The following is a 23,915-nucleotide window of genomic DNA, read 5'->3' on the forward strand; positions in this document are numbered from 1 at the left end:
AGGAGTGGCGATTGGGCTTGTGACTTCTTCCTCTTCCCCTCCTCTTCCTCTTCGTCCTCCTCCTCCTTCCTGTGCCCCTCCATCCCGCAGCGCTAAGGGGTTCCTCCCGGCTCTGCACTCAGGGCTCCCTCCTGCTGGCGCTCGGGGACCGTCCGGGATGCCGGGGCTCGAACCCGTTTGGCCGCGTGCTTGGCAGATGCCCTGGCCACTGTGCTCGGTCTCTAGCCTGGTCTCACTTTGTTTTTCCTTGAAGGGTGATGGGCTTCTAGAAATACTTTCATTTAGGAAACTTACTTTGCTCTAGCTCTTGAGTTAAATAATGTCCTGAAATATGTATATTTTTTTTCCTGTTATAGACAATAGATTTGAAGCAAAACTAGGGTTATAGTGGTAGGATAAGTTTTAGAAATTAAACTTTTAAACATTTAAATACAGGCTGTTGCGTCATTTCTTTCCTGAAAGTTCTTTACCTTACTCCTATAGATGTCTTAGTGCGTTTATAGGCCCTCATGTAAGCAGTGGGCTCATGCTCTCCAGGAGTAAAGGCCCGTGTGTATAGGGCCTTTGATTTGTAAATACCATATTTGTGTCCTCTTTTTGCTAAAAAGAGTTTCTTTGCTGGGGGTTAAAGTGAGGAAAAAGACATTTTAAAAACATTTTCCTTGTACAGAATCTCCTATAAATAAGATATAAATACATGTAATGAGATTCCTAATCAGTTGTGACCTGATTCCTCTATCTAAATATATATATATATATACATCTACATATATATATTTTTAATTTCAGACCAACATTGGCTCTCTTTGTAATACCAGCACTGAGGTATTGCATTATCTGATTCATTTATTCTTCCTATGTCAGTGGATTATTCCTTTAATTATTGCTCAGCAGTTAAAATTTTCATTTCAGGAAAGCAAGGAAATAATTGTTTAATAGTTGTTTCATAATAATGATCTTTAGATGATACTTTTCCTTTGAAGGCCTGTTTACTGGCTTTGTAATTTTTGTTGTCGAGGCCACATTTTAAGGAGAGAGAAAGACAGAGAGACAGAGAGAGACAGAGACAGAGACAGAGAGACAGAGATAGAGACAGACAGAGACAGAGGCAGACAGGCATATTTCTTTGAACTGCCCAGCAGGATTCCCGAGTACTGAGCCCGCCTTTCTTCTCCTGTTTTCTCTCCGGCAGCTCCACAGCGCCGTGGCTGAGATGGAGAAGGAGAAGTTCGACCTGCAGAAGCGGCACACGGAAAACATCCAGGACTTGCTGGAGGACACGAACGCGCGCCTGAACAGGATGGAGGGGGAGTACGTGGCGCAGACCCAGTCCACGGTGAGTCCCGCCCGCCTCGGCCGTCCCCGAGGCCGTCCCCGCGCCCGGCCGGTGTGGGAGGGAAGCGCGGTAGTTAGCGTCGCACCTGCACGGGCTCCCTGGGGTGACGGTCGTTCCCGTGACACTGGCCGAGGAGACTCTCGGGGTGGTTTGATGCCCACCAGCCCCAGAAGCCTTTGCAAATCTGCCTTTTTAGTGGCTCATATTTGGCCTGAAGAATGTTTTCTTCTTTCTCTTTTTTTAAAAATCTTTTTACATTGAAGCCTGGCTTATTTTTCTGAAAATATTTAATGCTAGTGTGAGGGACCGCTGGGGAAGAAATCGGAGTTGTGTGGCAGCTTTTCGGTTTTCTTCGTAGATTCATCTTGTCCCGGGACCAGACAGAGACTTTCCCATGGGCAGACCCCTGGAAGTGTGCTCGGGTGATGCTGGGGGTCGAACCCAGGTCAGCTGCATGCCAGGCAGATGCCCTGCCCACCCCAGCAGCGTCACTCAGGCCCCAGAGCTGAGGTGTTTGAACAGACAGAGGGTGTATCTTAGGTTCCCTTCGGCCAGCTCCCAGCCCGGGGCTCAGTGATTTGGGCCCCAGACGCTGGGGACCGGGCATTTTGGGGTCTTGGGTTAAAGTCCTCGCCCATTAGCAGTTGCCAGGTGTCTGGGTTAGGTCTCTCCCTCTGTCAGGCAGGGTAACAGCAGTACGGCGTCGTATATGTTGCCGAAAGTGGTGAAGTATGCAGTAAGCGCCGGGTAGTAACCGTTCAGGTTGTATTTTATAGTGGTCCATGCAAGAATAGGGATGCCCCTGGAGGAGCAGCACAGGAGTAGGATGTTTGCTCTGCACGCAGCCGGCAGGGTTAGGTCTCTGGCCCCCGCGTCCCACCAGTAGGGATCCCTGAGCACCACCATGTGTGTCCCAAGGTCTCCCCCACCAAAACGAACCCAAAGAATAAGAATCACCAGAGACCGTAACTCCTAGTGGTGACGTCCTGTTTGTAACAGACAGTATGCAGTTGCTGGTCTTAGAGGGAAGGTAACTTTGTGGCGGTCAGCCTCTCTTTTCCTTCCTTCCTTCCTTCCTTCCTTCCTTCCTTCCTTCCTTCCTTCCTTCCTTCCTTCCTTCCTTCCTTCCTTCCTTCCTTCCTTCCTTCCTTCCTTCCTTCCTCCCTTCCTTCCTTCCTCCCTCCCTCCCTTCTTCCCTCCCTCCCTCCCTCCCTTCTTCCCTCCCTCCCTCCCTCCCTTCTTCCCTCCCTCCCTCCCTCCCTCCCTTATAATAGCAAAACATATTTCATTGAAATCTTACTAGAAAAAAAGTGAGCACAATAGACCCATTGTTCACAAAAGGAAAACCATAAAATACACCATTTGGAATTATTTTTAAGATGATTTGATAAAATGCCTTTTTAAAAAACATTGAGTCCCTATGAGATGCACGGCTACAGAGCTGTTTGTGATCAGGTTTCAGTCATGCAATGTTCCAACACCCATCCCTCCTCACTGTCTATTTCCTGCCTCCAGTGGCCCCAGCAGCTTCCTAAATCACCACTTGTGTCTAACTTCGTAAAATTTATCGATCTTTTATAATTAACACTCTATGTCTTGTTCAGTGATCTTTCTCTGATGCAGATAGAGAAAGGCAAAAAACTTATAAGTTTTTCTTTTAGCGTGGAGTCCTTCATCCATCGAGTCATGTCTGTGAGTAGTGTGAAGTTGCAATCTCCCTTCACCGTTTGCTGTGCGGATGCCTTTCCTGCTGCCCGTTCTGTTCCTGAGTCTTTTCTCCCCTGGGCACTGATCTGCACACCTGCTCTCCCTACAGGACGCTGGCTGTCCTGCTTGGCTGCCCGGTGTCTGGGACTTGCTGGTGTCATAGCAGAGTTCCTCCTAGTCCTGGCGGGAAAGTCTTCTCCTCGCTCACCAGAAGGGTCTTCGAGGCGCTGGTGAGATAGTGAAGTGGGTAGGGCACTTGCCTTGCACACGGCTGAAATGGGTTTGATCCCCGGCACCCTGTATGGTCTGCTAAGCCCACCAGGAGTGGTCCCTGAGTGCACAGCCAGGAGTCAGCCCTGAGCACCGCCAGTTATGACCCAACCTCCCCCAAACCCCCTCCCCAAAGGGTCTTGGCTGCTCTGAGTCCCTGTACATGAACATTTAGAGTCAGCTTGCTGAGTTTTTAATACTTGTGTCGTAAATGACTTCACACTTTCACTGTAGGAAAGATCCAGGGGTAGACCTGAAAAGCCATATATCTTTAACGCTAATGTGTTTGCAGTAAAGGCCTTCACACAGCTGACTAGAACTTGCAGAGAGTGTTAACTCACAGTGATGAGAAGGGATTTTAAATGAAATATTTTCTTATTGCAACATATACTTAATTTATGTTTTTTACCTGTAACGATTCAGAAGACACACAGCAAGAAAAAATAATAATTGGAGATGTATGAGAATGTCCATTCTTTTACATTTAGGGCCCACAGTGATGTCTTAATTAAAAAAAAAAACAACCCCGGACTTTGCTGATTCAGTCGGTTCATTAATTTCCCAGGGCTGCTATAATAATTGGCCGCGGACTGGTTGGCTTAGAATAGCACAGGCGACCTTCCCTCCTCGGGGCCCAGGGGAGGCTCCAGGAAAGCTCTCTCCTCTCCTCCCCTCCTGCCTTGGCGTGTGCGAGCAGCCCACGACGTCTCTTGTTGAGCCCACAGTGCTCTGGTATCGGCCTCTCTAGTCACTCGGTGTTCTCTCGCGGAGGGTCCGTCTGTGTTCTGGTGTCTTTCTCTGGCATTTTCTTGGGACGGCAGTCGGTCATGGACTCGAGGACCGGGCCTTAACCCAGGCTCCCTCATCGTGACTAATGACGATGCAAACAAGACCGCATTGGCCAGGGCCAGTGTGCTGTGAATGTTTTGGGAGGGCATAGTTCAATCCACCGCAATAGATGCGTGCTGGAGCCATAGCACAGCGGGTAGGGCGTTCGCCTTTCTCGCAGCTGACCCATGTTTGATTCCTCCGTCCCTTTTGGAGAGCCTGGCAAGCTACCTAGAGTATCGCGCCCGCATGGCAGAGCCTGGCAGGCTCCCCTTGGCGTATTCAATATGCCAAAGACAGTAACAACAAGTCTCACAATGGAGACGTTACTGGTCCCCGCTTGAGCAAATTGATGAGCAACGGGATGACAGTGACAGTGACAGATAAGTGATTTTATTTTTGTATTAAGCATGTGTCATCTTTAAAAAATGAAGTCATTGGGTATGAAAGAAGAAAGGATGGCTGGACCGAGCAGGGACTCTGGGTGGCCCTGTCCTCTGCCTTGTCCCGGCCACTGAGGCCTTCATAGTCAGATTCAAGGTCTGTCTTCAGCAGCGTCGCCGGCTTCCGCTCCATAGATCTAGACTTTCTGAAGGTGTAGGACTCATTCAGAATGAGCAGTAGTGGACCAGTTGTGTCTTACCGAGTAACGTTCTGTTAACCGTAAGACAGCGCTGTGAGTGGACTGCGGAATGATTGCCTTTCACAGAGGAAGGCCTTCCCCGAGCTGGGGTGGGGGTGGGCTGTGATTTTGTCAGACCACTTCACTGTCGGGCCTGCCAGGAGGTGTCTGCATGCTCGGAGCTGCCTTTGCGTTTGTTCCCGTGGGAGCTCACATGCCGGGTTGCCTCTGGGAGCTGCACTTGTGCACATCAGACATGCGAGCAAGGAGGGCAGGTACACAGGGTGTGTCACAACCACCACTCAGACCTTTCAGCGTCCCCTGAGAGTGTTTTGGGACCTGCAGAAGTCTCTGGGCCACAGTCTGAGAACAGCTCCTCTGGGCCACGGGCTTTCAGGTGTTTTTCACTTGACTCTCAATAAGAAATAGGTTTTATCTGTTCTGTCTACAATCTACACATAAGCTAATCCACCTGCATTTTTATAATTCAAAAGTTTATAAAATGGTAGTTTTATAATTTGCTATATAATTTGATTATTTTGTTGATTTGATTAAAATCAACATATATTTGCAATCAATGTATATTATATTGATTTGATTATTATATTGTATTTGATTATTAATATATCAGTTTTTCCATTGACAGCTTATTTTGTACAGAAATGAAAAATTTTTTTTGTCGCTCAATTTATTTCTTTTGTGTTATGGTTGTCCATACTTTTGGAATCACATCTAATTAATTTTCACCAAATCTAAAAGCATGAAGCTTTCCATTGTGTTTTCTTGCGAGCTATATAGTATTTAGTTTTACATTTACATTTTAGGTTCATTAATTTTTGCATATGGTATAAAGCCAGGGTCCAGCGCGATTCTTTCAAATGTGGATACTCACTTTTCCCAGTACCATCTGTTGAAAATTGTCCTTTTCCCATTGGATAATCCTGACATCCTGTCAAAAATCCTTGAGCCACGCATGTGCGGGCTGACGTCTGGCCTTGCTCTTCTGTCCCACTGGTCTGTGTGTCTGTGCTGTTTTATGCCCATGTGCCACACTGCTTGGAGGTTTGTCACTTTGCAGCCAGCTTTGAAGTTAGGAAATGTGAGACTCCAACTTTGTTTCTTTTTGAAAAGTTTACTTTTGCTGGTTAGTGCCTTAAGATTACATATAAATTTTAGGATTTATTTTCTGGCCTTTTATTTTGAGGGGGTCACACCCGGCGATGCTCAGAGGTTACTCCTGGCTCTGCACTCAGGAATCACTCCTGGTGGTGCTGGGGGATCATATGGAATACTGGGAATCGAACCCAGGTTGGCTGCATGCAAGGCAAATGCCCTACCTGCTGTACTGTTGCTTCAGCCCCAGGATTTATTTTCTGAAAAAATTGGGGAGGGTTTGAGCGGGAGAGCTTAGAACCTTCGGGGATCATTTTAGGTAGAATTGATTACCTAGGATAAATCTTAAAATCCATGAATTCAGTCTGTCTTTTCATTTATTGATGTCTTCTTTAATTTCTCTCAGTATAAACGACTTCATCCCCTTGGTTAAGATTATTCTTAACTATTTATTCTTTTTGATGCGCTTATAGATGGGAGTTTCCTTTTCATCCTGTTTGATTGCTCATTATTAGTATGATATCTGTTTTATTCCTGAATTTGTTTTATGTGTTGTTACTTTTCTTTTTTATAATTTTCTCGTTTATTGCCCCATTATTGTTTTAGTGTGAGAGAGCTGTCATTACAGAAACCTCAGGATTGGTGGGGGGTGGGGGCTTAGACAACCGAAATTTAGCTTTTGAGAGGCAAGTGGGGTGGGCAGTGTTGGGCCACACCTAGTAATGCCCACGGGTCATTCCAGGCTCTGGGCTCAGTTTTGGGTTGGCTACATGCATGACAGTTGCCTTCAGGCCTATAATTTCTCTCCATTCTGATGTCAGATGTTCATTTTCCACCCCACGACTCTGGAGCTTAGAAGCTTGAGATCTAAATATCAGCAGATTTGGTTTCTTCCGACGCTTCTCTCTCTTTTCTTTTTCTTTCTTTCTTTCTTTCTTTCTTTCTTTCTTTCTTTCTTTCTTTCTTTCTTTCTTTCTTTCTTTCTTTCTTTCTTTCTTTCTTTTTTTTCCTTTTTGGGTCACACCCGGCGATGCTCAAGGGTTACTCCTGGCTCTGCACTCAGGAATTCCTCCTGGCAGTGCTCAGGGGACCATATGGGATGCTGGGAATCTAACCCGGGTCAGCCGCGTGCAAGGCAAACACGCTCCCTGCTGTGCTATTGCTCCAGCCCCCCGACGCTTCTCTCTTTAACCTGCCAACGGCTTGTCTTCTCTCAGGGTCCCGAAAAGCGTCTTCGCTCTCTGAACCTTGTGTCTCAATTAACTCTTCTTACTGTGACCTCAGTTTCCCTTCGATCCCTAAAGACCCCTGCAGTCCCCTAGAAGTCGGGACTTCCACAGAGCATCCTGAGGGCCAAGCAGTCTCCGGCAGCTGTGCCAGTTCACTGCAAGGCATTCAATATAAATGTTTGGCACTAATGCAATGTATGGCATTCCTGTAGCGCTCTGTGGGCACCTCCTGTGTGGCTGGCACTGCCCAGGCCGTTGAGCTGAGCTGCTTCCTGTGCCCAGGGTGCCCAGTGGCAAGTGGGGAAAGCCAGGGCCAGAGCGTGCCCGACAAGTGGGGACAGCTTTGTCCTTCAGAGGGCAGACTCTGGCTCTCGGGATGGAAACGAACCCCGAGCCTTAGATACAGTGGGACCTGCCAGGGGGGCACGGCTGATAATAGCAAGTCTATCACACTAACATTTCACGGCCAGGCACACTGAAGATGACCTCAAACGGGCTCTTGACAGGATAACGTGATCGTCAGTGTTAGGGACAAAAATGAAATTTAGAACCGAAATACCCTTTCTTTTTTTCTTTTTTTTTTTTTTTTGCTTTTCGGGTCACACTTGGCGATGCACGGGGGTTACTCCTGGCTCTGCACTCAGGAATTACCCCTGGCAGTGCTCAGAGGACCACATGGGATGCTGGGAATCGAACCTGTGTCAGCCGCGTGCAAGGCAAATGCCCTACCCGCTGTGCTATTGCTCCAGCCCCGTCGAAATACCCTTTCATCTTTCACCATCGTACATACTCCCCACCGCGTAGTAAATATACCGGGTGATGATTTTAGAGCCCAGATCTCCGAGCCGCCGCCTGCCTGCCGGTTGACCGCGTTGGCTCCGTTGCCGAAACACCGCTCAGAGAGAACTAGCTTTCACGGTGGAATGTTCGGGTTTCTGTGAATTTGAGATGCAAAGAAAAATGATACTTGAGGGCCAAGAGGGCAGGTCCCGGGAGCCCGAGAGTCAGAGAAACGTCATCCCATTTCTAATGAAAGTTGAGTTCCAGCATTAGCACGAGGCCTTGTCATTAGGCAGGAGTCAGCGCAGGGGGACGCGGACAGGGCCTGTCAGCGGGCCTGCATTTCCGAATCCTCAGAAGCTGCAGAGCCTGCCGCGCCGCTCCTGCCTGAATAATTAAACAAGGTGGAGCTGACGACGGGGCTCCAGATGAAAGGCCAGACTGTCACCGGGAATTAGCTTCTCCCTGCGTTGGTGCGGGCGTTGTCCTCTCTCTGTTGAGCTCTGTTTTGTTTCGGTGCCACTTTTGGTGAGCAGAAAGACACTCGTGCCGAAGATGCGATGCGCGTCTTTCCGCCTCGGCGGGGCTGCCCTTTGATGCGGCTCAGAGTGAGAACACGGCAGCACTGAGACTCTAAGGCAGGTTTCCAACACAGGACTGTTCTGAGAAGGACAGCAAAGTGACGAGGGGCTTGGAGAGGTCAGGACGGACATGCGAGGCTGCGTCTATATGTCTATATCGGGTTTTAGGGCCACTGAAAATCTCTGGGCATCTCTGGGGAGCTGTTGACGGATGTTGGTGAAGTCCTTTTTTTTTTTATCTTTTCCTGTCCTGAGGATTTACTGGCCACGGGCCGGCAAGTCTTTGAATTCCTCTGCAGTGTGGTGGTTTTCAATTTAATAAAATGTACAAAGCCTCCAGTGAAAAGTTTCATTAGGATGTAATGGTCAAAGCATTAATAATCGAAATCATGATAGTAAATGTAAATGCTTCTAAATGAATGCAGTAAACATCAAGATTTAATGGTAGGTCTAGTAGCTACAATCATTCATTCATTCATTTTGTGAGTGCACAATATCTCGAGATCAGCACTGTAACAGACTAGAACAGTGACAGATTATGTTTCTTCTAGTCGTGAGTATTGGTAATATTGCTTTGGTGTGCTGACTACTCATGATTTAAGGGAAACGCTGGAAGTCAATTAAGGGAGGAAAAATAAGATGAGCTCGCTTTTTAGATTCAAATTGATTGACACTGAATTCTACTCGTGGAACTCTCCCAAGGTGAAAGGCCCTAAACCTAAGTGTACCAAGAACCTTTAGACACCAGGGTGTTTTCTGACTGGTAGCACCTACGGTGGTCCGTGGTCACGCGTGGTCATTCGTAGAGCAGTTCACCTGCTCTGTAGAATTGGTCATTGTACAGGTGCCACCAGCGTTTCTTTCCCCACCTCACCATTCTGAAAAAGAAACAACCAGATCAGCACCATTTCATCATGTTTATCATGATAACTATTAAAAAAGTAGGTTTTACTATTTAGTTTTAGATATTCCAAATGCACGAGAATATAGCTTCGCTAGTGCCCCACTCTGTTTCAGAATACTGGTCAGGCATGTTTTGAATGTCGCTTTATTGGATTTTTGCCTCATATTTATTTCTCATGCTGAGACTGGGGTTATGGGTGAAGGAAGTAGACTAGAGAGGTTAAGGCAGATGCCCTACCCGCTGTACTATTGCTCCGGCCTACCCAGAACAATATATAAAATATAAAAAAAATATTATTTCCCGGGACTGGAGCGATAGCACAGCGGGTAGGGCGTTTGCCTTGCATGCGGCCGACCTGGTTTCGATTCCTCCATTCCTCTTGGAGAGCCTGGCAAGCTAGTGAGAGTATCTAGCCCACACAGCAGAGCCTGGCAAGCTCCCCGTGGCGTATTCCATATGCCAAAAACAGTCACAACAAGTCTCACAATGGAGATGTTACTGGTGCCCACTCGAGCAAATCGATGAGCAACAGGACAACAGTGTTGTTATTACAGTGTTATATTATTTCCCAAACTTTTTCCTAATTCCCAAATGTGCTGCGTACCCTTTGGCACATCAGATTTTGAACCTGGAAGAGCTCTGCTTTTTGCTGTTTCTCCTTCAGAGTAATTTGCTGACCCCATTATTGATTTCTCTGAAGACCCTGGAGCTGGTCTCTCCCCTTCTGTGGCCGCAGCTACCATGGGACTTCAGGCCACTGTTGGCTCAGCCCGGGCTCTCCCCGTAACACGCCGTTGCTGCCCACCTCTTCCCGTTCCACGCCCCGCAAACACAATGGGATCCATTTTCTCCTGATCAGACGCTTGAGTTACCAACCTGGCGTGTATGATCAGTGCCCCTTCCGGGCCGTGTCCGTCCAGAAACACCGCCCGTCTCCCAAGGGCTGCGTCCCAGTTCACAATATGGAAAGGTGGGCTCAGCAACTGAGGTAATCTCTCATAAACCACAGTCACCTGCTCCTGGCAAGTGGCAAATTGAAACAAATATAATGCCAGCTATCTAAACAGTAATGATTTACATGACAAAGGAAGAGGCCTCAAGTGTTCCTGTGTTACAGCTGAGGGGTTTTTTTGGCTTTTTTTGGGTCACACCCGGTGATGCTCAGGGGTTACTCCTGGCTCTGCACTTAGGAGTTACTCCTGGCATGCTCGGGGGACCATATGGGAAGCTGGGAATCGAACCGGGTCGGCCACATGCAAGGCAAACTGCCTACCTGCTGTGCTATCGCTCCAGCCCCGTTTTTGTTTTGTTTTGTTTTGTTTTTAATGTGTCTTACCTTTTAAAGGACATCTCTCTCTGAGGTATTTCCTTTTTTTTTTTTTTTTTGCTTTTTGGGTCACACCCGGTGATGCTCAGGGGTTACTCCTGGCTTTGCATTCAGGAATTACTCCTGGCGGTGCTTGGGGGACCATATGGGATGCTGGGAATCGAACCCGGGTCGGCCGCATGCAAGACAAACGCCCTACCCGCTATGCTATCACTCCGGCCCCTCTCTGAGGTATTTCTTTAATTTTTTTCTTTTTGGGTCACACCCAGGGATGCTCAGGGCTCACTCCTGGCTCTGCGCTCAGGAATTACTCCTGGCGGTGCTCGGAGGACCCTATGGGATGCTGAGAATCGAACCCGGGTTGGCCGTGTTCAAGGCAAACACCCTACCCGCTGTGCTATCGCTCCAGCCCCTCTCTGAGGTGCTCCTTCCCATCCATTCCATGCGCAGAATCTGCTGGTTACGGAGAGAATATGGTGCAGTGGAGAAGGTTTGGGATCAGGGAGATCGGGGTCAAACTCCGTTCACTATCCTTTACCAGAGGGCCAGTTAATTCAGCTTGACAGTTACTGTTCTTTCTCATATGAAAAATGTCAGAGTTACCCAACTCATCATTTTCGGGGGCACCGACGTGTCCTGGCACCCGGAGACCAGCGGCGCGCTGGGCTGCCCAGGAATGGAGTGCAGACAGCGCTGGTCATCACGGAAGCTCCGAGCGTGTGGAGCTGCAGCGTTGCTCGGGATTCCCATCATATTTCATGTGATTCATATCCACTGGTTATTACTCTCAGGGCATTTCCACTGTATTCTTTCATGCCAGTATAATTGTGTACAGTTAAAATCTTAATTATGAGTTATGCGATTTTTATTTATGTGACAGCTGTTAAAATATTAATCGCATTTCTTTTCATCTATATATAACTTATTTTAGACAGTGTTTAGTTTTAATTAATTTTTTTTTTTTAAAGTTTGGGCCCCATCCAGCACTGCTCGGAGCTTATTTCTGGCTCTGTGTTTAGGGGTTGCTTCTGAGAGCACCTGGTGCTGGGATCAAATTGGGGGTGCGCTCACAGAAGCCATAACCCCTGTGCTCTCCAGCCCCGAGAGAGTGTTGTTTTAATGTTTGGGCTGAATGTCTAGCTTGCTCTCTCTTTTAGCAGGTAAACCATGTTAAACTTATTATTATTTTTTTAATCTGACTTCTAATGTGCTGAAAGAGTGTTTCAGCCCATATCTCCACATCTGGCGCACAATTGTATCCAGACAAACTTTATAAAATAAAATAAATGCCTTTTATAGACTTTTAGAAACCCACACAAATTCATCTAGTCCTTCACCTCCAGTGCTCATTGATTTATTTTTACTTTTAAAATAAATTGTGTTAGTTGATCATCATTCTGTTCTTTTTTAAATTTTTAAAAAAATTTTTTGAATCACCGTGAGAACAGTTACAAAGCTTTCAGGTTTAAGTCTCAGTCATACAGTGATGAAACACCCGTCCCTTCACCAGTGCACATTTCCCACGACCAAGAACCCCCGCATACCCCCATCCCATCCCCGCCCTGCCTGTGTGGCAGATGATTTCCACTTCACTCTCTCTCCACTTTGATCACATCCAATATTTTGACAAAAGAGCCACCATTATTATTTAGAATTTTCTCCAACAATCAGACCTGCCGAAAGGCATCATTAGATAATTGTTTTCTATTGCTGATTATGCAGAGCATATGATACGATCGCGGGTGCACGATTTTGGCTTTCTGATATTTTAGTAATAAGTCTGGAGGGATTTCTGCGAAAAGCCTCTGGGTTCCAAGATTGGTGTGTGTGCCTCTGGGATCGTGGCCATTCAGGAGCCAGGAGCCGTTCGTGGGTGGCAACTCGGGGCCTTGTTGGGGCAGGGAGAGGGGCTGGTTCCACCCCCCCACCCCGTGATGCCCCTTGTGTCACGTCACTGCAGTCTCATACCTGGCTGTCCAGTAGGCTCTGAAAAGGTGGTGGCCTCTGTGCCACCGGGGAGAAAAGGTGGAAGGGAGAAACACCTTTCCCCACCCGGGGTGGCACTGCACCGTAGTTTAGCGCTCAGTCCAGATGCATTTCTGCCAGAAGCTGGGTTCCGAGATTGGTCTGTGTGCCTCTGGAATCATGGCTGTTCAGGAGCCAGGAGCTGTTCGTGCGAGGCAACTCGGGGCCTCGTCAGACCGGGGAGAGGGGCCTGTTCCACCTCCCCGTCCCGTGAGGCCCCGTGTGTCACCGCTCTCTCTCTAGTTTTGGGCGGGGGCAGACGCTAGATCATTTATTTCCCATTGCTCACTTCACATATCAGGAAAGGTCGCACGGCCGCATAAGCAGCCGCGCGCTTCAGAGGAATAGTCCTGTGGCCACATACCAGAGCCGTGCTTGTAGGAGCTCACGGTCGCCGGGATTCCGTCTGCAGAAGGCGGGGAGACTGCACGGCTCCATCTGGGGCGTGTTGGAGATATCGGCTTGGTCTGGGGCCCGGAGAATTCTCCGGTGTTGTGGTGCCTGCCGGGTTTCTTCACTGCTGCTGAGTATAATTCTGTTCTTGACCACGGTACTGATCAATCAGTACTAACTACCCCATTAGTGATTGCTCTGAGGACCGTGGTCATTACTTGCAAACTGGCTAAGTCTTCTTCAGATGAAGTCTAGGTCCTTTCGTTTTTTGTTTGAAATTGATTTTTTTGTTGTTTATGTTGAGACATTGTAACACTTCCAGGTAACATTGTGGCTGCTTAGACCTGTTTGTCCAGCTCTGAGGGTCTCTATTTTTCTGCATCCATGTCAACACCCGACAAGCTATTTATGGCTCGTGAGAACCAGTTGGTTCTTGTTGGAAGCCATTATTCCTAAACCATTATTCCAGATTACAGAGGAAATTTGGATGGTAGCATTTCCATAGTCTGATTATTCAAAGGCAAATGGTCTTTTTGTGTTCAGGGTCCAGTCCCCGAGCCTCATATGAATAATGGAGACGGAAGTGTGAGTTGGCAGCTACCTCCTGAGTCTTCATTTGTCTCTCGTGCCTAAAAATGTTTTTGTCTTAGCCCAATCTCCTTAGGACTTGCTGGTCCCTGAGAGGGCCTGGAGTGTTGGGTGTGTCTATGGAAAGGGTCCTTAAAAGATGACGGGGGCAGAGAGAGTGCAGAGGGTACTCGCCTTGCGTTCTGCTTACTGACGTGGCTTTGACTCCGGTACCTGATGTGGTTCCTCGGCCCCACCAGGAGTGACCCCTGAGTGCAGCCCACACACAGCTGCGTGTGGCCCTCGAACAGCAGCAACAGAATGGCAGTTCAGAGGAGAGAAGACTGCAGAGAGCCGTGGAGGAGCACTGTATTGAGAGTCCACGCAAAGGCCTGGAGCTGGCGCAGTGGCTTTCAGGAGCTCCCAGAAGTTTTCTTGGCTGAAGTATAGGGGCGAGGAAGAGAGGGGATAGGAGAAGAGCTGAGAGGGGCCAAGAGGATCATTTAGGGCTCTCTGTGGAGGAACGGGGGCCGTTGGGGGTGAACAGCGTAGAAGGCGTGTTTGATGAAGGTTGGGGAAAGATTGTTTCTTGAACTTCAGCAACTTGACCATAAATCCTAGTATATTCTCCATCCTTGGGCTGGGGCGATGGCATAGTGGTAGGGCATTTGCCTTGCACGCGGCCGACCCGGGTTTGATTCCTCTGCCCCTCTCAGAGAGCTCGGCAAGCTGCTGAGAGTGTCTTGCCTGCAAGGCAGAGCCTGGCAAGCTCCCTGTGGTGTATTCGATATGCCAAAATCAGTAACAACAAATCTCACAATGGAGACGTTACTGGTGCCCACTTGAGCAAATCAGTGAGCAAATAGGACGACAGTGACAGTGACAGATTCTCCATCCTTGCTGGTCTTATTTATAGCAAGTCCTTTCATCACTGTATCACTTGTATCACTGTCATTCCGTTGATCAACGATTTGCTCAAGTGGGCCTAGTAACGTCTCCATTCGTCCTAGCCCTGAGATTTTAGCAGCCTCTCTTTACTCATCCTTCCCAACAGTGCCGCATTAGAGGCTCTTCAGGATCAGGGGAATGAGACCCATCACTGTTACTGTTTTTGGCATATGAATATGCCATGGGGAGCTTGCCAGGCTCTCCCATGCGGGCAGAAAACTCTCAGTGGCTTGCCAGGTTCTCCAAGAGGGAGAACTAGGCTAATTTTCTGGTAAGAAATTTAAATAATTTTTTTCTGTCTCTTACCTTCAATCAGGTGACCAGGACATCTGGGGGGTCACCAGGTCCAGGATAAATGGAGAGTGAGGGAATGAACAGATGGCATATGCGCAAAAATCTTTGTTTTCATGCAAAGAACAAAATTCACAAAGATCCCATGCAGACAGCCTCCAGAGCCACGCCTCTGCATCCTCTTATCTCACCTGTTAGCCCCAAGGGTCAGCATTAGGCTCCAAACAAAGGCCTAGAGGAGCTGTGAGCAGAGAGAGGACACACCCCAGCCCTGGCCTGGGAAGTCCTGGCCTTGGACCGGAAATGTCCTGCTGGCTGGCACCTTTCCCCATCAGGCCGCAGCCCCCACTTGGGGGAGACACTGTCAGGTGCCCCATCCTCTCCCGGGGATGCAGAGCCGGCTGGAATCCTGGCTGGCTGTCAGGACATAGGTGACTGCAAGTCAGCTAAACTTTGTCGAGGCACACCTGCTCCCCGGGTTCTCTGGAGGGTCTAATCTCTCCCTTTGACAGGAAAAGCACTGTCACTGTAGCACTATTGTCCCCTTGTTCATTGATTTGCTGGAGTCCTTTTATATATATGTTTTTTTTCTCCCCAACGTGTAGTAATAATCCGTCTAGTTCTTCAGGTATCCCAGTTATGTGAATGTGAGTGATTTCTCTTCCTTTTTCCTAGATTTTGTTTGCTCTGTATTTCTTTTTTTGCTTATTCCAGTTTCCAGTCTACTTACTTACTTCAGCTTTTGTCTTTTGTGTTTCTTACTGTATCTTCCCTTTACCAAAATTTTCTTTGCGAGGGAACCTGTTTTTAAACTTCAGTCACCAAGAAATTACAGTTATTCATGATTGGGTGTCAGTGGGAGAGGATCTTTATTTTAGTTTTTCTCTCGTGATGCTTTCTTCCCCTCTCCATTTCCTTCAGATGTATGTTCATATATATTCAGTTGCATTCTACATCCCAGTACCCCTCACCTGGGATTATTTTTCCCCTGGAGGGTGCAGTTAGTACTGTACCCAGCTGTGTTCAGAGACTTTTCCTGGCTCTGTGCTCAGGAGTCTTTCCCAGCAGTTCTTAGCACCAGGGTCAGATGGGGGTTGGCTGCATGCAAGGCAAGTGCTCTACCCCTGAACCACACCCCTGACTCAGAAGTGAGGTTGTTTTAGTTTTTTTTTTAAGCAACTCATCTTTTAAAAACATTTAGATGTTTTTAATGGTCAGTTATATGAGAATTATTTCTGGGATCTATGGCCAGGAACATGTTCTACAATATTATCAGTTTCTTGCTATGCATGGATGTCTGTGAATAATTAAAAAAGTTACAGCTCTTTCTTATAGCCACTATCTTAAAGCTTCTCAACTGTCTCCCATAAGTCATCATAACTATAAATTGCATCCTGCAGATCTACTTGGTGTGACTTCTGCCCCACCGAGCCCAGCCTTTCTCCTCTCCTCCTTCTTCTTCCTGTTCCTCTTCCTCCTCTTCCTTTTCCTCCTCCTCCTTCTTCTTCCTCTTCCTCCTCCTCCTCCTCTTCTTCTTCTTCTTCTTCTTCTTCTTCTTCTTCTTCCTCTTCTTCCTCTTCTTCCTCTTCTTCCTTCTCCTTCTTCTTCTTCTTCTTCTTCTTCTTCTTCTTCTTCTTCTTCTTCTTCTTCTTCTTCTTCTTCTTCTTCTTCTTCTTCTTCTTCTTCTTCTTCTTCTTCTTCTTCCTCCTTCCTTCTTCCTCCTCCCTCCTCCTCACTCCTACTTCCTCCTTCTTCTTCTTTCTTCTTTCTTTTTCTTTTTTTGCTTTTTAGGTCACACCCGGCAATGCACAGGGGTGGGGTTACTCCTGGCTCTGCACTCAGGAATTACCTCTGGCGGTGCTCAGGTGACCATATGGGATGCTGGTAATTGAATCCGGGTTGGCAGCGTGCAAGGCAAACACCCTACCCACTGTGCTATTGCTACAGACCCCCCCTTTTTTTTATTCCAGACTGGATTCAGGGACATTATCATCACGACTGGTGCATTTGCCATGGTTGAGCCAAGTAGAGCCAAGTATTTGCATAACGCTTAGTTTCAATAATGATGCTCTGGTGATTTTTCTGAGCTCTCCAGCCCTGGGTCTTTTTTTCGTAGTATTCCTGCACTTTTTTTCTTTTTGGGTCATACCCGGCGATGCACAGGGGTTACTCCTGGCTCTGCACTCAGGAACTACCCCTGGCGGTGCTCAAGGGACCATATGGGATGCTGGGAATCGAACCTGGGTTGGCTGTATGCAAGGCAAACACCCTACCTACTGTGCTATTGCTCCAGCACCATGTGTGATGTTTTTGAAGACTGTAGAATAGTGAAAAGCTTTGATAAAATGAGTGAGACTCTTAGGTGCTAACACTCACTTATATAATAAAAGCTTTCTGGTATCCTGATGGAACGCCATAGGATATCCCTAACGTGATAAGCCCTGTACTAGAATATGGGTCCAACAGGTATGTGGCTGAAGTGGCTGTGCACGATCCTATTATGTCGGTCTAAATGCAAGCCCTACCATCCCTGGTACTCCGCCCACCACGCAGTGTAATCCCAGTGACGTCTGAGCACCGAACCTTCATGCTGAGCATTACAGGGCCATGGTGCTGGGCTCCCTGTAGAAAGAAAGCATTGGGGGCTCTGAATCTTCTGTTACAATGATGTTGCATTACTTTCCTAATTTTAAGTTTCTGAATTCAGATGATGATGGGCAGTGAACATAGCCCGATAGTCCCCGAACCTGGGCATGCACTTTGGTTAAGTTGTGTCAAGAGAATGTGTCTTCCTGAGCGTAGGGCCTCAGATTCCTCAGTTGCTGCCCAGTCACTAGGTCCTCACAGAGATCCGGATTCAGTACACGCACTGAGTGAATGAGTGAACGGATGATGCTCTTTCAGAGTGAAAAAACCCTCTGCTTCACAAAAACTTGGTTGACTTGGAGTTTGGTTTCATTTTTATGAGCATAATTTGTGGCGCATTTGTTCTCTGTGTTCTGGTCTCGAATGGGGCTATGTTTCCTTCGGGCTGCTCTGTGAGACGGAGGCTGGCAGGGTCTGAGCCTTGTAACAGTGACCTGTCCTTTCAGAATCAGATGGTGAAGGAACTGGAGTCCCGCGTCCAGCAGCTGACGGGAGAAGCAGAGAACAGTAATGCACAGAGGCAGAAATTAATGCAAGATAAATTGGAACTTGAGAGATGTTACCAGATAACCTGTAGTGAATTGCAAGAAGTGAAGGCGAGGTATTGTTTTGAAATCAGCTATCTATCAGGCGTGGCTGTAAAATGCGGTGATGAGCTAGACAATTACTGGCCAAAATTAATCGACTTGGTATATTAACCATGGATGATCTCCAACCTAAATGCTCTTCCTTTGTTTATTTTTTAAAGTTCCACTGAATGTTAAAAGCATAGTGTTTAAAAGCATAATGATAAAAATCTGAACAAATATGTGAAGAAAGAAAGGTGATGCGTTTCAGTTGGGACCTCACTCCTAAATACGTGGGAAGTCTGTCTTACTGTTTCGTTGCTTACAGGCACAGCGTCCTGCACAAGGAGAAAGAGCATCTTCTAAATGATTATGAGCAAAACATAAAACTATTACAAACCAAGTTTGATACTGATATAACTCTTCTGAAGAAAGAACATTCTCTTTCCGCTTCTAAGGTATTGAATATGGGAATGGACATCCATCTAGTAATTTACTAGTCATAGATACCAATGTGACCTTCAAAGGAACTCTTCTGCTTTGCTTCTTGGAAATTCTTGATCTGAAGTGTTACGGGTTTTTATGGATTTTTAAAAATTCTGAGAATGCGAGATGTCTGAAGTGAAATAATAAATAATGCAGAAAGCATTTTTATAACAAGTTGACCCTTCTAAAGTCTGACCAATTTTTAAAAATGGAAACACAATATTCTGAGATTGATTTTTATGCTGTTTAAAATGTGCTTTTTAGATTATACACATTATATTAGTGTATACTTTTTTTTTCTTTTTGGGTCGCTCCTGGCTCTGCACTCAGGAACTACTCCTGGCGGTGCTCAGGGGACCATATGGGATGCTGGGAATCGAACCCGGGTCGGCTGATGCAAGGCAAACATCCTACCCGCTGTGCTATCGCTCCAGCCCCAATATATTAGTGTATACTTTGGGCATAATTGTTTTTATTTTAAATATGTTGGCATATGTGAGCTGTGGGCACACTCACTAACACTCACTGAGTTTTTATATCAGAGAATTGATGCTTTCTGCCAAAAGAATCTTATAGGTACAATTCTAATGTAATATGTTCTTTGATGATTTGGGAATCGAGCGTTGCAGTGAATTTTATTTGTTTGTTTGTTTGGGGGGCCACCCCTGGTGATGCTCGGGCCTTACTCCTGGCTCTCCGCTCAGAGGTCACTCCTGAAGGGGTTCAGGGGACCACATAGGGTGCTAGGGATTGGACCTCGAATGGTCATATGCAAGGCAAGCGCCTTGCGTGCTGTACTATCTCTCTGACCCCAAACTTTTTTTTTTTTAATAATGTAGGAGTACTGCTATTTATTCAGCCACTGGTTAAGCTGATTGAATTGGGCATGAACTCCACTGACCCTGAAATTTGATTTTTAAAATTAAAATTTGAACATTTTTGATAAACTTTATTTACAATTTTATATTTTCAGAACCTTACTATGTGCAAAATTCAATATGCATTTTTACTTTAAAATTTTTTTTAAAACTTAAACATTTTCATTCAGAGGTGTAGGTAATTTTAAGTAAGTTTCTGGGAAGGAAATAAAAATCAATATTATGTTTTTAATTTTTCCCTCTTAAAATCTTTGTAGGCATCTGGTACAATTGAAGGGTTAGAAAAGAACATCTGTCAATTAAAACAACAGTTACAGGAATTAGAACTTCAAAGAAAGCAGCAACTGAAGGTGAGTTTGGTATTTTTACACAGAACAACAATGACTGGGCTATTTTTCTTAACCTAAATTTATAAATGAAAGTTGGTGTTACTATTTTAGGATTAATTCCTCCCTTTAAATTATTGTCTGCCAGTTGTTGTAATTTATTTCTTTACACACACACACACACACACACACACACTCTCTCTCTCTCTCTCTCTCTCTCTCTCTCTCTCTCACACACACACACACACACACACACACACCCTTTTGGATCTTTCCTTTGACCTCAAGGTCAAATATATTAGGAATTGGTATGTGGTAACACTTACAGATTATTATTTCCCTAGTGATGTAGTTTTTAAAGGAACTTTCTAATTCTAAGGAGCAGATTGTTTCTCTCTCCCGGTAGCAAGGTCACCTGTGTTTGCTTACAGTTCAGGACATGGAAGTGTAGGTTCTCTTGAAAAACTACGAAACTCAAAAGTTTGTATCCTAATTAGTTTGTTCAATTACTCATTTTGACTTTAGTAGTAATTTAAGTTACAGTTCAGATGTATTTTTCATTCACAGGATCAAGAAAATAAGTTTCAAATGGAGAAAAATCATTTAAAACGCACCCACGAAAAAAAGGTAATTTTTTAAAATTTAAAAAATGATGAGAAGCTATTAGACATTTTAAACAGCAAATGGGACAATTAAGAACAAGAACTGATTTCTATGAAGCCGGGCAGTTTAGCCTTTAAAGAATGCCTAATTTTATTTCAACTGAGCACTAGTCAAATTTTGCTTATTTTTCATGGCACTATAGCACTGTTCATCGATTTTTTTGATCGGGCCCAGTAACGTCTCCACTGTGAGACTTGTTGTTACTGTTTTTGGCATGTCGAATATGCCCCGGGGAGCTTGCCAGGCTCTGCCGTGCGGGCAGGATACTCTCGGTAGCTTGCCGGGCTCTCCGAGATGGACAGAGGAATCGAACACCGGTCGGCCTTATGCAAGGCCAGCATCCTACCCGCTGTGCTATCGCTCCAGTCCAAAACAAAACAAAAATAACAATTATTATAAAGAGACCAAGGTTCAACCCCCAGCACCTCAAGGTTCTCTGAACAGCACTAGGTTAGGCCCCAAAACAAGTCAAAAGCCAAAATGCTTTGCAGCCCAGCTTGCTGTGAACTGTGACCCCATAGAAGGGCCTGGGGTTGGGGGGCAGGTGTCTCAGAACTTAATACGGGGTTTACAAAAACAGGTTAACATTTTGTGTTAAGAGACAACACGTGGGCTGGAGCAATAACAGTGGGTAGGTTGTTTGCCTTGCACTTGGCCAACCGGGGTTCGATTCCCAGCATCCCATATGGTCCCCCAGCACCACCAGGAGTAATTCCTGAGTGCAGAGCCAGGAGTAGTCCCTGAGCATCGCTGGGTGTGACCCAAAAAGAAAAAAAAGGGGGACAACACATTTTGTGTTAAGGCACCAGCGAGATAGAGCCTACCACTTGTATATTTGGTGGGTTTGTGTGTGTGAATCTGTGTGCGTGTGTGTGGGGCGGGGAGAGGGTATCCAGCCCAGGACCTGATCCAAATGCCAGGCATGTGCCTTACCACTGAGCCATATCTCCAACCCTGCGTCCTGTGTTTGAAGTGAAAGTGTTAACTGAGAGCTTCTCTTCATACTTGGAATTTCTATTTTGTGCCTACCAGTTTAACAGCATAAGCCATTAATAAGAATTACTTTGTGTTCTGTTATATGTGTAGTAAGAACTCTTTCAGACTAAAAGGTATATAAAAGAGGAAACAATAAAAGAATTTTCTGCTACCTAAAAATTGATTGGTATTGTGTCTTGGATTTAGAAATAGTGAGTATTATGATATATGTTGGTGACTGTTATTTTTGAAAGCGAGTCTGTTGGCATACTATTAACACCTTTGGTGTAAACTGTATAGGTTTATGACTATTAAATTTGTTTTGAAATTGTTACTTGCTTTAATACATCAAAGGTGAAAAAGATAGTTGAAAAGCAAGACTATCAATCAGTTTACTTATAGTAAAAAGTGGGAAACAAGTGAACACTTCATGTAATTAAAATATACACAAATTAAACAGATTTTATAGCAGCATTCATAAAGAAGCTTTGTACTATCACTTAGCTGCTTAGCATATATTCATTAAATGCTGTCATCGGGCAAGTTAACCATATGAGGTTCCGGAAGGAGGGTGAGGGGTGAGAGATGAATCGGACACAGATTCTGGCCTCTGGAACTTCATGTCTAAGAGAAGGCGGGTTGTCTTTTGGAAAGGGAATATTTCTGCCAGCTGTGTGCTCTTTAAAATTATCATCCATTTTCTTACTAGTTAAGTTTCTACCACTTTTTTTCTGTAGTTTTAACAGAGCAAATGCAATCTCTTGGATAAATTTCATGTCTACAAGATGCTGTCTGGACAGGAAGTTAACATGCTGCTGTCTTTGAATTAAAGAATGGTTTCCGTTCCTGCTGTTAGGCCTTGAAGCTTCTTGACTCTCTTAGTTATCAGAAGGGCCTCTCAGCCCCGGCCACCCCCAGCCCAGAAACCTCAGGGTTGCAGCATTTCCTTTCCGTCAAGTCCCTTCATTCACCTGCTTCACGAGCGGAGGGGAGAAGGCAGATGGAATAGAGAAGGGATCACTAAGAAAATGATGGCTGGAGGAACCAGTTGGGATGGGAGATGCATGCCGAAAGTAGATAATGGACCAAACATGATGACCTCTCAGTGTCTGTGTTGCAAGCCATAATGCCCAAAAGTAGAGAGAGAGTATGGGGAATATTGTCTGCCATGGAGGCAGGGGGAGGGTGGGAAAGGGGGTTATACTGGGGATATTGGTGGTGGGGAATGGGCACTGGTGGAGGGATGGGTGCTTGATCATTGTGTGATTGTAACCCAAACATGAAGGCTTGTAACTATCTCACGGTGATTCAATAAAATAAAATTAAATAAATAAAAAAAAATCCTATGGATTTTGCTAGTAAAAAAGAAATGAAGTCCCTTCATTTGACTGAGCTCTGAATTAATGGGTTGGCTAAAGTGTGCTGCTTATTTATTTATTTTTTTATGATCACTGTATCACTGTATCACTGTCATCCCATTGTTCATCGATTTGCTCAGGCGGTCACCAGTAACGTCTCCATTCATTCCAGCCCTGAGATTTTAGCAGCCTCACCTTACTCATCTTTCCAACAATTAGAGGCTCTTTCAAGGGTCAGGGGAATGAGACCTGTTACTGTTACTGTATTGGGCATATCCAATATGCCACAGGGAGCTTGTCAGGCTCTGCCGTGCGGAGCATGCTAATATAAATATATATTGATCAGGATGAGATTGGTTGCCTTCTACTTTAAGTACTTATACTTTTTTGCCCTTTTTGGGTCACACCAGGCGATGCTCAGGGGTTACTCCTGGCTCTGCACTCAGTAATTGCACCTATTGGTGCCCAGGGAACCATATAGGATGCTGGGAATTGAACCCGGGTCGACCGCGTGCAAGGCAAACGCCCTACCCGCTGTGCTATCACTCCAGCCCCCTAGGTACTTATACTTTTAAAGATTAAACATCCTTCCTGACAACCGAGCACTTTATCATCCAGATTACACATGGGAAAGGGTTAGAGTTTGTTAAATAAACATGTAAAAATAAAAATCCAAAGCAGCACGCAGATCATAAATAAATATGCCAAGAAAATTTTAGCGAATTAGTTATTTAAAGCTTCTTTTTATTATTCTTTTGATCATTGGGTTTTATTTATTTATTTATTTTTAAAATAAGTTTTATTGGATCACCGTGAGATACACTTTCAAACTTGCATGATTATGTCTCAGTCTTACAATGCTCGAGCAACCATCCCTCCACCAGTGTACATTTCCCACCACCCTTGTTCCCAGTGTCCCACCCGCCACCCCCACCCCGTCCCACTCCCTGCCTCTGTGGCAGGTACCGTCCTTCTTACTCTCTGATTCGGAGCATTATGATTTGCAGTGCAGAGACTAAGAGACTATCATGCTTGGTCCTTGATCTACTTTCTGTGCTGCTCATTTTAACTACCAATAAATAAGACCCGCTTAAAG

General features: G+C 45.8%; 1 protein-coding gene across 3 annotated transcripts in view; it reads left to right on the forward strand.

The window, feature by feature from the left end:
• Nucleotides 1-23,915, forward strand: part of CEP112 (centrosomal protein 112) — a 463,550-nt gene that overhangs the window by 103,089 nt on the left and 336,546 nt on the right. For all 3 annotated transcript variants that reach the window (XM_055130431.1, XM_055130433.1, XM_055130432.1), the window contains exons 13-17: nucleotides 1,193-1,336; nucleotides 18,014-18,168; nucleotides 18,462-18,591; nucleotides 19,755-19,847; nucleotides 20,391-20,450. In XM_055130431.1, the coding sequence (XP_054986406.1) occupies nucleotides 1,193-1,336; nucleotides 18,014-18,168; nucleotides 18,462-18,591; nucleotides 19,755-19,847; nucleotides 20,391-20,450 (582 nt within the window). The remainder of the gene's footprint in view (nucleotides 1-1,192; nucleotides 1,337-18,013; nucleotides 18,169-18,461; nucleotides 18,592-19,754; nucleotides 19,848-20,390; nucleotides 20,451-23,915) is intronic.

This window comes from Sorex araneus, chromosome 3 (assembly GCF_027595985.1).
Source record: "Sorex araneus isolate mSorAra2 chromosome 3, mSorAra2.pri, whole genome shotgun sequence".
NCBI lineage: Eukaryota > Metazoa > Chordata > Mammalia > Eulipotyphla > Soricidae > Sorex > Sorex araneus.